Source organism: Scyliorhinus canicula, chromosome 11 (genome assembly GCF_902713615.1).
Source record: "Scyliorhinus canicula chromosome 11, sScyCan1.1, whole genome shotgun sequence".
NCBI classification, from domain to species: Eukaryota; Metazoa; Chordata; class Chondrichthyes; order Carcharhiniformes; family Scyliorhinidae; genus Scyliorhinus; species Scyliorhinus canicula.
This window is the reverse complement of record NC_052156.1, coordinates 157,469,575-157,488,720: the sequence shown is the minus strand read 5'-3', so window position 1 is coordinate 157,488,720 and position 19,146 is coordinate 157,469,575. Positions and strand designations below refer to the sequence as shown.

The 19,146-nt window shown below is 46.1% G+C and overlaps 1 protein-coding gene across 2 annotated transcripts in view; it reads right to left on the bottom strand.

Moving 5' to 3' along the window:
- LOC119973546 (ankyrin repeat and SOCS box protein 13-like) overlaps nt 1-17,995 on the bottom strand; it is a 34,948-nt gene extending 16,953 nt beyond the window's left edge. Inside the window, exon 1 of one of the 2 annotated variants that reach the window (XM_038811843.1) lies at nt 17,818-17,995. In XM_038811843.1, the coding sequence (XP_038667771.1) occupies nt 17,818-17,863 (46 nt within the window). In that variant the 5' untranslated portion in view covers nt 17,864-17,995. The remainder of the gene's footprint in view (nt 1-17,817) is intronic. The other variant, XM_038811842.1, reaches the window with a different exon arrangement.
- Nucleotides 17,996-19,146: the final 1,151 nt, after the last annotated feature.

Here is a 19,146-nt window from a genome sequence, read left to right as displayed (position 1 = left end):
GGCACAACATCGAGGGCCGAAGGGCCTGTTCTGTGCTGTACTGTTCTATGTTCTAGATGTATCCTCTCGACCAGTGGGTCCGACTTTTGGGCCCGTACGTGTTTGCGGAGTAGGACGGGTCCGGGGGCTGCCAGCCATGTTGGGAGCGAGGCCCCCGAGGAGGACTTCCTAGGGAAGGCCAGGAGACGTTCATGAGGTGTTTCGTTGGTAGTAGTGCACAGTAGTGATCGGATGGAGTGAAGTGTATCGGGGAGGACCTCCTGCTATCGGGACACTGGGAGGTTATTGGACCGTAGGGCCAGTAGGACGGCCTTCCAGACCGTCCCGTTCTCCCTCTCCACCTGCCCGTTTCCCCGGGGGTTGTAACTGGTCGTCCTGCTGGAGGCAATGCCCACCCTGAGCAGGAATTGACGCAGCTCATCACTCATGAAGAAGGACCCCCTATCGCTATGGATGTAGGCGGGGAAACCGAACAGGGTAAAGATGCTGTGGACGGCTTTAATGACGGTGGCAGCCGTCATGTCGGGACAGGGGATGGCGAAAGGGAACCAGGAGTACTCATCAATCACGTTTAAGAAATATGTGTTGCGGTCGGTGGAGGGAAAGGGCCCTTTGAAATCCACACTGAGGCGTTCAAAGGGGCGGGAAGCCTTCACCAGGTACGCTTTCTCTGGCCTGTAGAAGTGCGGCTTGAACTCTGCGCAGATTTGGCAGTTTCTGGTTACGGCCCTGACCTCCTCAATGGAGTTGGGCAGATTGCGGGTTTTAACAAGTGGAAGAACCGGGTGACCCCCGGGTGGCAGAGGTTGTCGTGGAGGGTCCGGAGTCGGTCTACATGTACACTGGCACAAGTGCTGCGGGACAGGGGATCAGGAGGCTCGTTGAGCTTCCCGGGACGTTACAAGATCTCGTAATTATAGGTGGAGAGCTCGATCCTCCAGCGTAAGATCTTATCATTCTTAATTTTGTCCCGCTGTGCATTGTCAAACATGAAGGCTACTGACCGTTGGTCAGTGAGGAGAGTGAATCTCCTGCCGGCCAGGTAATGCCTCCAATACCGCACAGCATCGACGAGGGCTTGGGCCTCCTTCTCGACGGAGGAATGGCTTCTGAGGTGTGGAGGGTGTGTGAAAAGGCCACAGGTCTGCCTGCCTGATTGAGGGTGGCAGCCAGAGTTACGTCTGATGCGTCGCTCTCGACCTGGAAGGGGAGGGACTCATTGATTGCGTGCATCGTCGCCCTGGCGATGTCTGCTTTGATGCGACTGAAAGCCTGGCCGGCCTCTGCCGATAGGGGGAAAATCGTGGACTGGATTAGTGGGCGGGCCTTGTCCGCATAATTGGGAACCGACTGGGCGTAATAAGAAAAGAAGCCCAGGCAATGTTTCAGGGCCTTGGGGCAGTGGGGGAGGGGAAACTCCATGAGAGGGCGCATGCGCTCGGGATCTGGACCTATGACTCCATCATGCACTACATAGCCGAGGATGGCTAAGTGATCGGTGCTAAACACGCATTTGTCCTTGTTATAGGTTAAGTTAAGGATTGTTGCGGTATGGAGGATTTTGCAGAGGTCGGTGTCGTGGTCCTGCTGGTCGTGGCTGCAGATGGTGACATTGTCGAGGTACGGGAACGTAGCCCACAGACCCCATCTCCCGTTGGAAGACATAGACCCCATTTGTGACACCAAAGGGAACCCTTAGAAAGTGGTAGAGCCGCCCATCTGCTTTGAATGCAGTCCACTTGCGGTCGTCTGGGCAAATGGGGAGCTGGTGGCAGGCTGATTTAAGGTCTATTGTGGAGAAAACCTTGTATTGCACTTGCTGGTTGACCATTTCAGATATGTGGGGGAGAGGGTACGCGTCGAGCTGCGTTTACCTGTTGATGGTCTGACTGTAGTCTATGACCATCCTATGCTTCTCCCCGGTCTTTACAACCACCACGTGAGCTCTCCAGGGGCTGTTGCTGGCCTTGATAATGCCTTCCTTTAGTAACCATTGGACTTCCGACCTAATGAAGGTCCGGTCCTGGGCACTGTACCGTCTGCCCCTGGTGGCGACGGGTTTGCAATCGGGGGTAAGGTTTGCAAACAGGGAAGGCGGGTCGACCTTGAGGGTCGCGAGGCCGCAGACAGTGAGGGGGGTATGGGGCCGCCGAATTTGAACGTTAAACTTTGCAGGTTATACTGGGACTCCAGTCCCAGGACTGTGGCAGCGCAGAGATGGGGGAGGACGTAGTGTCGGAAGTTATTGAACTTCACGCCCTGGACCGTGAGGTTGGCTACGCAGTACCCCCGGATCTCCACAGAGTGGGACCTAGAGGCCAGGGAGATCTTTTGTTTAATCGGGTGTACAGCGAGGGAGCAGTGTCTTACTGTACTGGGATGGCTGAAGCTCTCCGTGCTCCCAGAGTCGATCAAGCAGGATGTCTTGTGCCCGTTGATGAGTACCGACATCGTAGTGGTTGAAAGCGTTCGGGGCCGAGACTGGTCCAGTGTCACTGAGGCAAGTTGTGGCAGAACCGGAGAGATCTCGTCGGGCGATACACGGCCACTCGAGTCGAGGTCCTGAGACATCATCCAAGATGGCTGCCCCCATGAATTGCACATGGCCGGCTGGGAGATCTCATCAGGCAATACATGGCCAGCCGAGTCGGGGTCCTGAGACGTCATCCAAGATGGCTGCCCCCATGAATCGCACATGGCCTGTGAGGAGAGGAATGGCAGCGTACCTGGTTTGCCTGTGGAGACAGCGGCGGACAACCGGGCCTGGAATACTGCTACGAGGTGCCCCTTCTTCCCACAGCCATTACAGATTGTGGATCGGGCCGGGGAGCGTTGCGGGGGTGTTTGTTTTGCCCGCAAAAATAGCATCCGCCACCCTCCCCCCACCGGGGTTTCCTGGCTGCCACACTGCACAAGCTTGTGGGGAATTTAGGGGTGCTTTGGAATCAGCCGCGGGTGTGGTCCACCCTGTCCATGCGGGTACCGTGCGGTCGGGTACGTAGGCCTGGGCGTTGCAGGAGGCTACATCTAGGGAGTGCGCATGTTTCCGTGCCTCTTTAAGCCCTAGCGTGTCATTTTCTGGCAGTCGCTGGCGGATTTTAGAGAACAGCATGCCCGCAACAAAAGCATCCCGTATTAAGAGTTTGGTGTGGTCATTGGCTGAGACTTGTGGACAGTTACAGTTTCTACCTAACACTAACAATGCACGGTAGAAATCGTCCAGTGATTCCCCTGGGATCTGCCGTCTGGTAGCTAAAAGATACCGAGCGTATACCTGATTCACAGTGCGGACATAGTGCTCTTTTAACAAAGTCATTGCGTCCTCGAAACTGTCCGTGTCTTCGATAAACGTGTAGATTTCTGGGTTCACCCTTGAGTGGAGGACGTGCGTTTTCTGTTCCTCCATGGGGGTAGTCAGGGCCATCCTGATGTACCCGTTGAAACATGCCAGCCAATGTTTAAAGTTGCTGCTGCATTTGCCGCGTGGGGGTTGATTTATAGACACTCTGGCTTGATGCGGAGAGCAGCCATTCTTCAATTTTGTTCATTAAATTGATGCACAATCAATCACTACTGAAGCGAGATTGTAGTCCAATTGAAGGCTTTAATGAACAAGTAGTTACCCCAGCAGCTCCGGTACAGAATGACTGCTGCGGGTGAAACACAGACTCTTATGCTCCGCCTGCTGGGCGGAACCAGCAGGCAGGTTCTACCACTCATACTACAGTATAAGGTACATCCCACCTAGGTACCGCGATACCCCTAATATAGCCTACCACAGAGTGTGTGAGAGAGAGAGAAACCGAAAGAATAAAAGATAGAAAGTTAAAGTCAGAGTGAAAGTGCAGGAGAGAAAGTGAAAGTTGAGACAGACGAAAAACGAATAAGAAATCATATCGGAAATTGGGAGACACACAATGAGGGCAAGATGGAGAAACAAGAGCGAAACTAAAAGTAAGTTAGAGAGACAATGATAGTTGGAGAGAGGTGGAAAGGGAAGGAGTTCTCTGTAACCATAATGTATTATCCTTTTCCAATGCTGTGGCTACAAGATCAGGCGAGAGGTTAGGTAATCCTGTGGCGAGTAACTGCAGTGTGTGCCATCTATAAGATGCATTGCAGAAACTGAGCAGCACCTTCCAAATGACAACAGCTGCCTTCTAGAAGGGCAACTGCAACAGACACAAGGGAACGCCACACCTAGTCACTCAACACTCTAGTCACTGGGCCAAAATCCTGGAATACCCTCTCTAACAGTACATGTGTACCTACATCACAGTAACTGCAACGGTTCAAGAAGATAGCTCACCACCACCTACTCGAGGGCAATTAGGGATGGGCAATAAATGCTAGCCCAGCCACTGACACCCACATCCCATGAATAAGTTTTTTTTAAATCCCCTTGACCATGCTGCAGTTTTTGCTACAGTCAAATCACACCATCTGCCCCCAGAGCTCCTGCTCCATTGGCTAGCTAGTCATAATGCTCAGGCTGGATGCTGTTCTTTCCTATTATCTGCAAAGGTTTCCCAACTTGGAACACCAGTTTGTGGGGTGTATAGTTTTATGACAAGTGAGAATAAATAGGGCAGCACGGTGGCGCAGTGAGTAGCACTGCTGCCTCACGGCGCCGAGGTCCCAGGTTCGATCCCGGCTCTGGGTCACTGTCTGTGTGGAGTTTGCACATTCTCCCCGTGTTTGCGTGGGTTTCGCCCCCACAACCCAAAAAGGTGCAAGCTAGGTGGATTGGCCACTCTAAATTGCCCCTTAATTGGAAAAATGATTGGGTACACTAAATTTATAAAAAAAAAGTGAGAATAAATAGCCCAGTTGTCAGGTAACAATTATTCAAGACTATTTATTAAAGAAAAGACAAATACACACAAACATGACTTCTCTACTCTCACACAGGTGAGATGCTTGAACTATTAAACATAGTTTCTATAGAACGTACCCCTTGTTACATACTACTTCTATATACCTGAACTCTGCAAGACCTCTCCAGTTCCCCAAACAACATCCAAATTGAATATCCAGCTATTGTTACCATACAATGCAGGGATGATTCTCAAATCTGGGAACTGTATTTCCTGGTCCGGCAAATATATATTTTTTGAAATAAATTTGGAGTATCCAATTCGTTTTTTTTTCAATTAAGGGATAATTTAGTGTGGCCATCTAACTACCCGACACATCTTTTGAGTTGTGAAGTTGAGGTCCACACAGACACAGGGAGAATCTGCAAACTCCAGCGACCTGGTGCCAGGATTGAACCCAGGCCCTTGGCGCCGTGAGGCAGCAGTGATAACCACTGTGCCACGGTGCTGCCCTCAGCAAAGATAGTTTAAAATTGCTGTTATAAAGGTTTTCTGGGGGAGGCATGGTGGTGCAGTGGTGCCTCAGTCACCGAGGATCCAGGTTCCATCCTGGCCCCGGGCCACTGTCCGTTTGGAGTTTGCACATTCTCCTCATGTCTGCGTGGGTCTCACCCCCACAACCCAAAGATGTGCAGGACAGGTGGATTGGCCATGCCAAACTGCCCCTTAATTGGAAAAAAATTGAATTGGGTACGTTAATTTTACTTTTAAAAAGGAAAGTTTTCTGCACTGCCTTGGCTCCAAGACTTAGAAGCTTTTTGGCTGTAAGCCTGGTGTCCAGGCTTGGTGGCTAGAAACTGGCCTGATAACTTTCTGATGTGGTACATTGGCGAGACCATGCAGACGCTGCGACAATGGATGAACGGACATCGCGCGACAATCGCCAGGCAGGAATGTTCCCTTCCAGTCGGGGAACACTTCAGCAGTCAAGGGCATTCAGCCTCTGATCTCCGGGTAAGCATTTTCCAAGGCGGCCTTCAGAACGCACGACAACGCAGAATCGCCGAGCAGAAACTTATAGCCAAGTTCTGCACACATGAGTACGGCCTCAACCGGGACCTTGGATTCATGTCGCTTTACATTCACCCCCCACCATCTGGCCTGGACTTGCGAAATCCTACCAACTGTCCTGGTTTGAGACAATTCACACCTCTTTAACCTGGGGTTACCCCTATCTCTGAATCTGTAAAGACTTAATTACCTGCAAATGCTCGTATTCAAAGCATTGTCTGGCATCTTTGACTTTGTCTATACATGTGCTTCTGGAACCTACCTCTTCATTCACCTGAGGAAGGAGCAGTGCTCCAAATGATAGTGATTTGAAACAAACCTGTTGGACTTTAACCTGGTGTTGTAAGACTTCTTACGGACTAGACATTAACATATGTATATCTCGGGGACCTTCCCAATTGTCTATAATCTGTTTATCCTCCATTGTCTGTTCAGACTAAACTGCCGTTGTAAACTCGTCACTGGGAGAGACGCAAACCAAATGAGGCCCTCTGAATACTGTCTTCTGCTATCTCCAGGCAGATTAGTAATGTATCTGATCATAGCCAGTACACCTCAGTCAATGGATTCTTTCTCCACTGTGGTGAATGAGATTCACACGGTATTATAAGTTACCAATGTCACTCTGTTCCCATTGTATATATGTACCGATATTGTAAGTGCAGTTGCACTACCTGACCACCAGGGGGAGTAGCTCTGGGAGTACTCGAGAGTTTGTACTGGGCTCCGCCCAGAACTCCTCCCCTGGAGCTGCTGTATAAAGATCCGTGCCACAGAGCCAGCCGGCCAGTTCATCGAAAGTTCAACGGCTAACAGGCTGGCTCTGTTGTAAGTATATTAAAACCGCTATTCTAATCCTACAAGCACGTGTCCGTAGAATTGATGGTTCCATCAATTTAATATACTTACGAAACAGTCGAAGTAAATCATGGAAGCAGCCCTCAAGCCCGGACGCCTAGAACTCGACCCGCAGGATGCAGAGGCTAAAGAAATTTTCTCCCACCACTTTGGGAATCCACCAATGATCCAACTTCCACCCCCCCCCCTCCCCCCCACCCCCCTCATCTCCCTTTTCTGTCTGCTGCACCTGGCAATATCAGATTTAGATATGGGGTCAGCTTCTACACGCATGTTGAAGGCATCTGGTTCTGCTTCTCCACTGCCTGCGCCAGCAGACTGCTTCCCTCACATCCCACCTTCGACAAGCGGCTCTGCCCTCCAGTTAAACATTGGCAAGACCAAAGTGATGGTCTTCTACCCCAGCAAGAAATTCACTGCCCTTGCCATTCCACCGTTGGAGACTGAAAGCAGTCCGATTGCCATGATGGCAACCCCCCCCCCCTAAATTGACCCAGAGTTGAGAACTGGGAGAGCGGGGAAATCGAGGAAGGGGATAAGGAAGAATAGAGGGAATGGATGTAAAGTGAAAAGCCAACATGAGGGATATTGAAAGAGAGATAGAGAGAAAGAGAGACATACGCAAGAGAAACTAAAAAGTAATGCACAAGTCTGAAAGTGAAACCAACAGCGTAAAGTGAAACTGAGTTGCAGACAGTGGAAAAAACAAGAGCCAAGCTGGAATACTGTCAGCGGCTGGTGTGTCAACATACTACGGTCATCATTTTATTATATACACTTTTTACAGGAATTATTTCACATATTTCTGCTCAAAGAGGCACAAATTGATATAAATTTATCCCTTGAATTTCTATTTCTCACATACAAGCCAATCCACTCAATTGATATTAGTCACAGAGTTTTGCATCAACTTCGCTTTGGTTCAATGCCAGGTTACACAGCATAGTCATCACCAGCAGATATTTTTACATTCTTACAAGTTCTTATTCCTACAGTATAAACTGCAAATCAAAGTGTGACATTTGGGCTGCAACAGATTGTTAGAAAACTTTTTAAAAATAAATTTTGAGTACCCAATTATTTTTTCCCCTCAATTAAGGGGCAATTTAGCATGGCCAATCCACCTACTCTGCACATTTTTGGGTTGTGGGGGTGAGACCCACGCAGACACGGGGAGAATGTGCAAACTCCACATGGAGAGTGACCCAGGGCCGGGATCGAACCTGGGACCTCGGCGCCATGAGGCAGCATTGCTAACCATTGCGCCACCCTCAATTTTTACAAACCTTTAACCAGTTATCCTCTATAGACCATCGGAATTTATAAAGTCAGTGACTTGTGTGCGCGTGTGTGTGTGTGTGGGGGGAGAGAGAGAGAGCGAGAGAGAGAGAGAGAGAGAGAGAGAGAAGTGAAGGAGATTCTATTGTAAAAAATTTTGGGTAAGGACTTGGAGGAAAGGTGGAAATTAAGGGTGTTAGGGCAGAGGAAGAGTTTTATTTTGTTTTTTTTTTACAGTTTTGTTTTATAAATTTAGAGTACCCAATTCATTTTTTCCAATTAAGGGGCAATTTAACATTTTTTTTTTTTTTTTTAATAAATTTAGATTACCCAATTATTTTTTCTATTAAGGGGCAATTTAGCGTGGCCAATCCACCTACTCTGCACATTTTTGGGTTGTGGGGGCGAAACCCACACAGACACGGGGAGAATGTGCAAACTCCACACAGACAGTGACCCAGAGCCGGGATCGAACCTGGGACCTCAGCGCCGTGAGGCGGTTGTGCTAACCACTAGGCCACCGTGCTGCCCAGGGGCAATTTAACATGGCCAATCCACCTAGCCTGCACATCTTTGGGTTGTGGGGGCGAAACCCACGCAAACACGGGGAGAATGTGCAAACTCCACACAGACAGTGACCCAGAGCCGGGATCGAACCTGGGATCTCGGAGCCGTGAGGCAACAGGGCTAACCCACTGTGCCACCGTGCTGCCTCAGAGGAAGAGTTAATGTGGATTGGAGAACATGGTAATGCTGTTACTTGGTAGACCGTCTTCTCGACAGTCTGGAAGAAGACAGCAGCCATGCATGGCTGTACCTTGGATATGTATATAGATATGGGTTACCATTAAACAGTTTACATTCGACCAAATAAGCCTCTAGACTGGTTAGTGAGACACTAAAATAACCTTACAATAGCTATGAAACCCGGGTGAAATCCCTTGCTCGACCTCGAACTAACGCCATGTGATCCTTCCCAAGGGAGTGTTTCTGACTTGTACTCAACACTATGTTTTTACACAGCATTCAAATATGGAAGCATTATTCTAGCCAAACCTAATTCTGTTCTCATCCAATTTGCACCTACCAACGGGAACCCAATCTGCAGCCCCTCTCGATGACTCAGCAGGTTTAAAGTGTAATCCATGATATGTAGGCCAGGCAATGTACCGGCTTAATCCCTGGTCTGTGCGGAATTAGCTAATATCAGACGACAGCAGTGCCATAATCTGTTGTGATGTTGGCAGGTGCCCTTCCCTAATAAAGGTGTTAGTGAATTGCTGGACCTCATGGCAATTTCTCCTTTAAAGCTTTGTTTTCCATTTTATTTTAACCAAATTCAAAGTTTCACACTACCACATTGAGATTTCCACTTGCGTTGTTTGGGTTATTAGACCAGGTTTAGTAACACAACCACAAAGCTACCCCAAAATCTATATTTATTAAACCCACCTGAATCAATATAAATGTGTTATTTTTCTTTTGCTGTTCCCCATCCCCACAAGATACTGACTTGTACCGAGGTTCGATTTCGCTTCCACGATCCCCAAATGAATGATGCTCAGGGTAATCCTGTATGTGCTGTGTGCATTGCAGGCTACTGGACATAGAGAGGTGTCACCTCATCCTTATTCTATCCTCAGATATCATCAATAAAAAGCAATCAGGATAATTGAGGGCAGTGGCTGCATGGGATGTTGGCATGGCACTCTCAGCTTATTCTGGATCTAACCCCGGCCTTCCCTCAAATAGATGCCTCAACAACACACATTAAGTGCATGTTAAGAAAGACAGATTAACGTCTCTCAATTCGATCTGCTGTGCTACACATTTTCCTGAAATAAGTAACGAAACATTAAGCTGTTCAGCGAATCTCCCTGTAGCAGCATTGATAGGATCTGATAAGCCTTCAATACTTTCACAAAACAAAAATTTTTTAAATAGAAATTTAGAGTACCCAATTATTTGTTATCCAATTAAGGGGCAATTTAGCATGGCTAATCCACACACCCTGCACATCTTTTTGGGTTGTGGAGGGGGAGGGGGGGGGGGGGGGGTGAGACCCACGTAGACACGGGGAGAATGTGCAAGCTCCATATGATCTTCGGCGCCATGAACCAGTGTGCCACCATAATTTATTTATTTTTAATATAAATCCAGTTTATCCTTTAAAAATGTTAATGACATGAAAATGAAATGAAAAATGAAAATCGCTTATTGTCACGAGTAGGCTTCAATGAAGTTACTGTGAAAAGCCCCTAGTCGCCACATTCCGGTGCCTGTCCGGGGAGGCTGGTACAGGAGTCGAACCATGCTGCTGGCCTGCTTGGTCTGCTTTCAAAGCCAGCGATTTAGCCCAGTGAGCTAAACCAGCCCCTGTGGCATGTGTCACAATTCACATCCTCTGCAACTGTGACACATCATTTCCTCATCCTTCGGGACGTGACCATATTCTTTGACATTCTTGGCCCTAAAATTCGACTCTTTGATTGTCTTACTCAGTGGGAGCGCACTTATCTGGTTCCACTCTTCCTTATAGAATTGTAGCCTATCAACCACCTCCCACTCCTGCACCATCACCACTGGTGTTGACCCAAGGGTTTATCCTCTTCCCCTCCTATTTCTCATTGACATGCTGCTCCTTGATGGCAACATCGCAAAACATGTAGGTTTCTCCATGTGGAGCCACCACCTCCCTCAATCTCGCCATTGTCTTTGATTTGCCGCACTGCCCATCTAATAGCCATAGAAAAATGACTTGCAATTTAAACAGCAGCTTTCACAACCACACAACGTCCAAAATGCACAGCTGATTAAGTCTAGAACAAGGGGTAAAAGGCTCAGGATACAGGGAAGACCCTTTTTGACTGAGATGAGGAGAAATCTCTTCACTCAGAAGACGGTGAAGGCCAAATCACTGAATATATTTAGGAAAGGAAACAGGTAGGTTTCTGGACTCTGAAAGGTATCAAGGGGTATGGAGTGAGTGCTGGAGTATGGGATTGAGATAGAGGATCAGCCATGATCATGTTGAATGGTGGAGCAGGCTTGAAGGGCTGAATGGTCTACTCCTGCGTTTACTTAGAGTCATAGAGATTTACAGAAGGAAACAGGCCCTTCAGCCCAACTTGTCCATGCCGCCCAGTTTTTACCACTAAGCTAGTCCCAATTGCCCGTGTTTGGCCCATATCCCTCTATACCCATATAACAGTCTAAATGCTTTTAAAAAAAGACAAAATTGTACCCGCCTCTACTACTGCCTCTGGCAGCTCGTTCCAGGCACTCACCGTGCTCTTTGTGAAAAATTTGCCCCCCTAAACCCTTTTGTATCTTTCCCCTCTGGCCTTAAACCTGTGCCCTCTAGTTTTAGACTCCTCTACCTTGAGCAAAAGATGTTGACTATCTACCTGATCTATGTCCCTCACTTCTGAAGTGCAGTCATTAAAAATAAAAATTGAGAGTACCCAATTTTTTTTTTTTCCCCAATTAAGGGGCAATTTAGTGTGGCCAATACACCTAACCTGCACATCTTTGGGCTGTGGGGTGAGACCCGTGCACACACAGTGACCCGGGGCCAGGATCGAACCCGGATCCTGGGCACCGTGAGGCAGCAGTGCTGAGCACTGCACCGCCATGCCATCCTTGTGTGACTTTTCTAATGTAGGCAACACAGAAGGCAATTTGCACACAGCAAACTCTCAAACATATAGAAAATGACCAGATAATCTGCCTTTGTGATGTTATTTAAAGGATAAATATTGGGCAGGATACCCAGGAAAACGCCCTACTCTTTTTCAAAAGAGTGGCCACGGGATGTTTTATGTTCGCCCAAGAGGGCAGACGGGGGATCAGCTCACTGACTTCCCTGAAAGTTGGCACCCACTTCACACTGGAAGGAAAACTATTATATTTAATCTCTGTCACAATGTCAGTTCCTTCGCCATCGATCCCATCCCTTTTCCTGGCCACTTTGAGACAAAACATTCACAATCTCTGCGAACCGTTTGACCTCAAGCTGAGCTTTTAACCCACATCCTCATCATCATTAATACTGCCTACTTTCATCTCCATAATATTGTCCGTCTGCAGCCCAGCTTCCAAAACCCTCAGCAATGGTTTTGCTTCCTTCAGACCCAACTATTCCAATGCTCCCCCTGGCCAGTCCCATTCCCCATAAACTTAAGTTCATCCAAAACTTTGCCAACCTTAGTCTACGTCGGACTAAGCTTCATTCACCCATCACCCCGTATGCATTTACAGACTCCTGGTTCACCAACACCTAAAATTTAAAATTCTAATCCTGGTGTTCAAATCCCTCTGTGGTGCTACTTCTCTCTCGGGCCATCCAGTCCTAAAATCTTCCCAAGAATTGCACATTCCACCAACTCTGTCCTCTTACATCCCTGATTTTCTTCCCCCATTGTTTTTTTTTTTTAAATTAAGGGGCAATTTAGCGTGGCCAATCCATCCACCGTGCACATCTCTTGGGTTGTGGGGGCGAAACCCACCCAAACACGGGGAGAATAAGAAAACTCATTACAGATAGTGACCCAGAGCCTGATCAAACCTAGGACCTTGGTGCCATGAGGCAGCAGTGCTACCCACTGCACCAACGTGCTACAATTCTTCCCCTCATCGTTGATGGCTATTCCTCCAGCTCCCTAACGTCTATGCTCTGGAATTCCTTCCTAAAACCTCTTCTGTTCTCGCTCCTCCATAAAACCTACGTCTTTGATTACAATAATATATATTTATAGAGCACATTTACTGTAATAAAATGCCCCAAAGCACTTCCTAGAAGCATTAAGACAAAAATATTATACATAGCCACATTAGGAAATATTAGGTCAAAGTCTTGGTCAATGAGTTTTAGGGAGTGTCTTAAAGTAGGAAAGTAAGGTAGAGATGCAGAGGTGTGTTGGGAGTATACTCCAGAGCTTGGGGTCTGCGCAGTTGAAGGCATGGCTTTAATAGTGGAGTGACTGAAATGGGAATGCACAGGACGCCAGAATGAGAGGAGTGCAGAAATCTCAGAGGGTTGTGGGGTTGGAGGAGATTACAGAGAAAGGAAAGTCCGCCCAAGGATTTGGAAACAAAGATGAGAATTTAAAAATCGAGGTGTTGATTGACCAGATGCTAACGTGGGTCAGTGGGTGCAAGGGTGACAGGCGAACGGATTAGTTACAAGTTTAGTCAAGGGCAGAGCACTGGATCACCTCACGTTTACAGAGAGTAGAAGGTGGGAGGTCAGTGGGGGGGAGCGGTGGGAGGTCAGTGGGGGGGGGGGGGGGGGGGGCAGTGGCGGACAGGGTCTAAAAATATTGGTTGCCAGGAGACAAAGGGGGCTCACCCACAACTACAATGCTATCATTTAATTTTCATAACGAATAAATAAAATTTTCAAAAAATACATATGGAAAAAAGGGTACAATTAAAATTTTTGTGGAAAAAATGTGTATTTCTTAGTAATTACAGTGTACATGTACTGTACATATTACTTTTTAAAAAAATTTAGAGTACCCAATTAGTTTTTCCAATTAAGGGGCAATTTAGCATGGTCAATCCACCTATCCTACAGGGTTGTGGGGGTGAAACCCACGCAGACACGGGGAGAATGTGCAAACTCCTCACGGACAGTGACCCAGGGCCGGGATTCGAACCCGGGTCCTCAGCGCCGTAGGTAGCAATGCTAACCACTGTGCTGCCGTGCTGCCCCTACTGTACATATTACTGGCAGGAGATACCAAATGTAAATACAGAATGTTATAATTGAGTTTTTATTTTTTTTATTTTAAGTAATTGGTTGATATTTTTAAATAGTTTACTGCACAATTTACACATTAACAGATAGTTCAAAAGCACAATCGAGCATTGCATGCAGTCCACTATTTTAAGAGCAGTTGTTTGTGTTCGCTAGAGGATTGTGCGAATCTGCCAATAATTGCTTCTGCATCCAATTCATCTAACAATTCCTTTTCAATGGATAGCAACATGTACGATTCCAAATTCTTCTCAGACAGCGAATTTCTTAACCTTGTCTTTATGATCTTTAGCTTTGAAAATGTCCTCTCACATTGGACTTGAGTAATTGATAGTGTGCAGATGACTTTATAAAGTTCATAAAGGTTATCATATGCCTTGTCATGAAGTCTGTTGGATGCCAGAATTTTTAGTACACATGATGGGCAAGTGCTGCAAATTCTACAATTGTTGCAACTGGAATCCATATTCTCACCATCATTAAGCAATAGCTTTAATACATCAAAGTTTGAAGCAAAAGAAAACAATTCCAATATTACTTGATCTTTGCTGATTTGTGGAAACAGCTTAATAATACCTTCCAATGCTTCATCTTCAAGGCCCTTCTCTGCAATAGTTTTAAACTTTGCTGGGTCCAAGCAGGACAAATCTTTATATAATTGTTTGTGTTGTACAAAGCGTGATTCTAGTGACTGGACAATGCGATCCATTATTAGGTTACACACATTTACTCGAAAATCAGCTAGAGAATCTGAGGAATTTCTTTCATCATCAATAAGCTCATCTGCCATTCTTTTCTTCTTCCTCTGCCTCTTAACTGGCAATACTGCTTCCAACGCATCAATTTCCGATGTTTGATTTTCATCCATATTCATCTGTGAAATCCTGTCATTAAATTTATTTACAAATTCCAAAGCCTTGCTGTGAAGATTATCAAATGTTCTTGTCTGCTCCTTCAACTTTGTTGTAGCTGAATCTACCAAACTCCATGCAGTAAACATATCTAAATCACTTGTCTGTAGATAACTTGATAACGGGGTTTCAAATATATACACGTAAGTAAATGCTGTCAATATGGTTTCAAACTTTAGAAGACTTTGAAGTAAAACATTTGCTTCATGTTTTGTTTTTGCATCAAACTTTTCTGAATCTTGTATCATTGAAAAGCATGTCAATAGATTTACGAAAGTACTGGCAGCGGCATCATCAAAACGTCCAAATATAGTTGTTGCTGCATTGGATTTTCCTGACCATCTGGTCTCACCAATTAGCTTTAATCGTTTCATTTTTTCTTGTCCTAGATGTTTTCCAACAACTTCTATCCATACAGCCATTCTCTTGTATGATGCTTTCACAAAAGTTGCTATATTCTGGAGCAAATTGAAAAAAGAAACTGCAGGCACACAACATTTTGTTGTTTCAGTTATCACCAAATTCAAGACATGGGCATAGCACCATATATGAACATGTTGATCAGCCACATCAGCAATTTTACTTTGTAAAGCATTATACTGGCCATGGTAGCTTGCAGCGCCATCTGTGCTATCAGATAAACATTTTTGGGGGTCAATTTTAAGATGCTGTAATGTTTCAATCAATAGATCAAAAAGTCCCTGTCCTGTACCATCATTACTTGGCACAACTGAAAGTAGTCGCTCACAGATAATACCTTTAAGCACATACAGAATAATAATGCTAAACTGATCGATGGATGAATTATCTTGTGTTGAATCAACCTGAATAGAATAATATTTTGCTTGAGAAACTTCATGACTAATTCTTTCTTGTATCATATCCTTCATAATTTTGATTAATATTTTTATAGTTGTTTTACTCAGGTATGTAACAAGTCCACCACGGCCTTTACTCTGAGCCTTTCGTTGTTGCTCTAATCGTTTGATTCTTTGTTTAGACTGGTTTTGCACTGCAGAAATGTGAGCTGCCATAATGGGATCATATTTTGCCATCAACTGCACTGTAGCTAAAAGATTGCCATGATTCAGAACCTCATTATCTAGAGTGTAGGCCGATTCACTTCTGTGACCTCGAAAAGGAAGTGCTTGCTTGCCTAACATCTTTATGATGTCTATAATCCTCATGACAATACTTCTCTGCTGCAATACTTCTTCTTTCCTTTTAATTAGTGATGCTGCAAAAAATTTATCTAAGGTGCCATCATTAACCACACTGATATATTGCTGAGCATTTCTGACATGTGTTGTTGTCGATTCATGTAAAGTAAAGCTCTGGCTAATACGCCTGTAGTCACTAAAGCCACAAACAAAGGGGGATGGATTACAAGTGTTGGAAGGAATGCCAGATAAACCCCTACTTGATAAAAAATATAAAATAACTTACTTACACTTCAATAGGCTATGTTCATTAGTCAATACTACTGTGGCCTATGCAGCTTCGGAAGAGGAGACAATCAACTATCCAGTGTTCACACCAGCAAGCAACTGAGACAACTGTTGAAACTTATAAGTTTGGTCCGACTATAGTAAGACATTAAGAATGGTCCCACGACCAAAGTTAACATGTCCAGTTTGATACCAGTGTAGTGTTACAAGTCGCAACCCTTTGAGTTAACCGACCATGGCTTATCACTTCAATATCTTTGACCTCATGATTCACGGTCAAAGGTACCGCTTCTCCTTTTCGGTGACCTCACGACCCTATGTCCTGCTTGATATCCTTTCAAGTTGCTGACCATCTCAAATCACGAACTGTAACTTTATCTTTAAATTCACACACTCTTGCTGAAAATATGGATTTCCAACTATGTCCAACCCGGGTGAACCAGCCACCCCCACCCCCCACCCCTTTTCACATCCGTTTAACACTGCTTCGTTCCTTCATACACTGAGTGATTATTTGTTTGTTTCTTTATTGCATTTTTATTTGGTATTGCTCTTTTTAAAAACAATTATATTTTATTAAGTTAGAATACAAATCTCAGGAAAGAAGTTGGAGATTTATTTATCTAATTAATTATAATTTTTAAGGGCCCTTCGGAGATTCACGGGCCCCTTCTTGGCTCTCCGGGCCCCGGACCGATGTACCGGCTGAACCAAGACTACTGCTTGATATCCTTTGAAGTTGCCGACCATCTCAAATCACGAATTGTAACTTTATCTTTAAATTCACACACTCTTGCTGAAAACATGGAATTTCCTTAATTATGCCCGACCCGGGCCCCCTATTCCACATCCTTCCACTACCTCCCCTACTTCGTTCCTTTTCATGCACTGCTTATTTGTGTCCTGTTCTCTTTTTTTTCGTATTCCTTTTTATTACTAAAACAGTTGTCTGTGTTTGTTTCTTTATTGCATTTTTATTTGATATAGGGGCCCCACTTCATCAGGGCCCCACTCGCCATCGGGCAACCTGACACCCTGGCCAGTCGGCCACTGGGGGGGGGGGGGGGGCACGGTGGGAGGTCAGTGTGGGGGGGGGGGTGCTGGGTGGGGTCAGTGGGAGGTCCGTAGTGGGGGTGGGCGGGGATGTTGTAATTGTCTTATCTAGGAGGTTACAAAGGCACCGATGAGGGTTTCAGCAGCAGATGAGCTAGGATTGGGAGCAAAGTTGCGTGATCCACGCTCCAGAGGTGGCAACAGACTTAGTGATGACATAATGAGGTCGGAAATTCATCACAGAAGCAAATGTGACACTCAAAAGTTTGCAACATCTGGCTTAATCTCAGACAGGTGCCAGGGTGGGGGTGGCGTCAGTAGCTGGGTTACAGAACTTGGACCCCGGTATTATTCACCTGCCCTAATATCTCCTATTCTGGCTCAGTGTCAATTATTGGTCTGATCGTAATCCTGCGGAGAGAGAGAGAGATGTAATGTAAATGCAAGCTGCTGCTGTTGTTATTAAAGGCATTACATAAATGCAAGCTGTTGTTGACAGAGTGGATAAGGGCACAGACAGAAAAGGATTCCCCTGCGGCACAAGACAAGGTGTTTCCACGGGCAGTCTCGGCTAGTGAACACACAGTCTGTCTCGTTGTCCTGACTCCGGTAGTACTCACTGATGTCTCCCATTCCCCTCTGCACCGCTCCGCTGCCACTTTCCATCTTCACATCAGCTGGGCTCCGTCACGTGACGCGGGCAACTCGCCACATTGCGGTTGCAACATCAGGAGACGTCTGCGCATGCGGGAAGTGCTGGGCTCTGCGAAATTGACACGCGGAAGTGTGTGTGTGGCGCTGTGTGTATGTGAGTGCGCGCGACATTTCAGTGGGAGGAGTTGGATAATTACTCTCAATGAGATTAGCCTGGGAGGATTAAAGGGGGAAGGATTTACAAGGAGTGGCATTTATGATTTTTTTTCTTTTTTTTAAATTTAGAGTACCCAATTCATTTTTCCCAATTAAGGGGCAATTTAGCGTGGCCAATCCACATACCCTGCACATCTTTGGATCAAAACTGGGACCTCCCCGCCATGAGGCAGCAGGGCTAACCCACTGCGCCACCGTGTTGCCCCGCATTTATGATTTTTAAAAGAAAGCTTCAGCCTGAATGCAACTCCATGGGAGCTCCCCCACCCCCCACCCCTTTGAAAGATTTTATAGTCAGAGGTGAATGAACGGTGCTGATGAAGTGCTGGTGCGCGGAGACAGACAATGGCGTTGTGAGAGTGTTACTGGATTGGTAATCCAGAGGCCCAGAGCTATTGCTCTGGGGAATATGGGTACAGATCCTACCACAGCAGCTGTTAAAATTTAATTATAAAAGCTAGTCCCAGTAATGGTTACCATGACAACTATAATTGGCTGTCATAAAACCCCACCGGGGCACTTTATGGAAGGGAATCTGTCACTCTGTTGTCAGTAATGCCCACATCCCATTGTTATGGGCCAGGGTTCAGAGAACCCAATTGTGTATCATGGAGTTCACCTGACCCACAACTTTGAATAGTTTGTGGTTATGGGGAGCACACGGGCCCACTTTGCAGGTGTGATACAAACAGAGATCTACAGTACTTTTAAATTAAAACACTTTATTTATGAAACCTGTTAATACTTTATAAACAAAAGAGAAAATGTTGGAAAATCTCAGCAAGTCTGGCAGCATCTGTAGGTAGAGAAAAGAGCTAACGTTTCGAGTCCGATGACTCTTTGTCAAAGCTAACAGACAGAGAAAGTGGGAAATATTTATACCGTGGAGTGAGAATGAAAGATCAGTCATTGCCACAGAAACCCAGGGAAACTGGGTGCTAATGGATACCAAGGAGAAAGAGTATTAATGGCAGTACCCAGAGAGGACAAAAGATGTGAAAGGTCAAATAGCAGAGTAACTAACATCAGAGGATGAACTTTAGATGTGGGGGGAGGGGAGGGAGTGGGGGGGAGGGGGA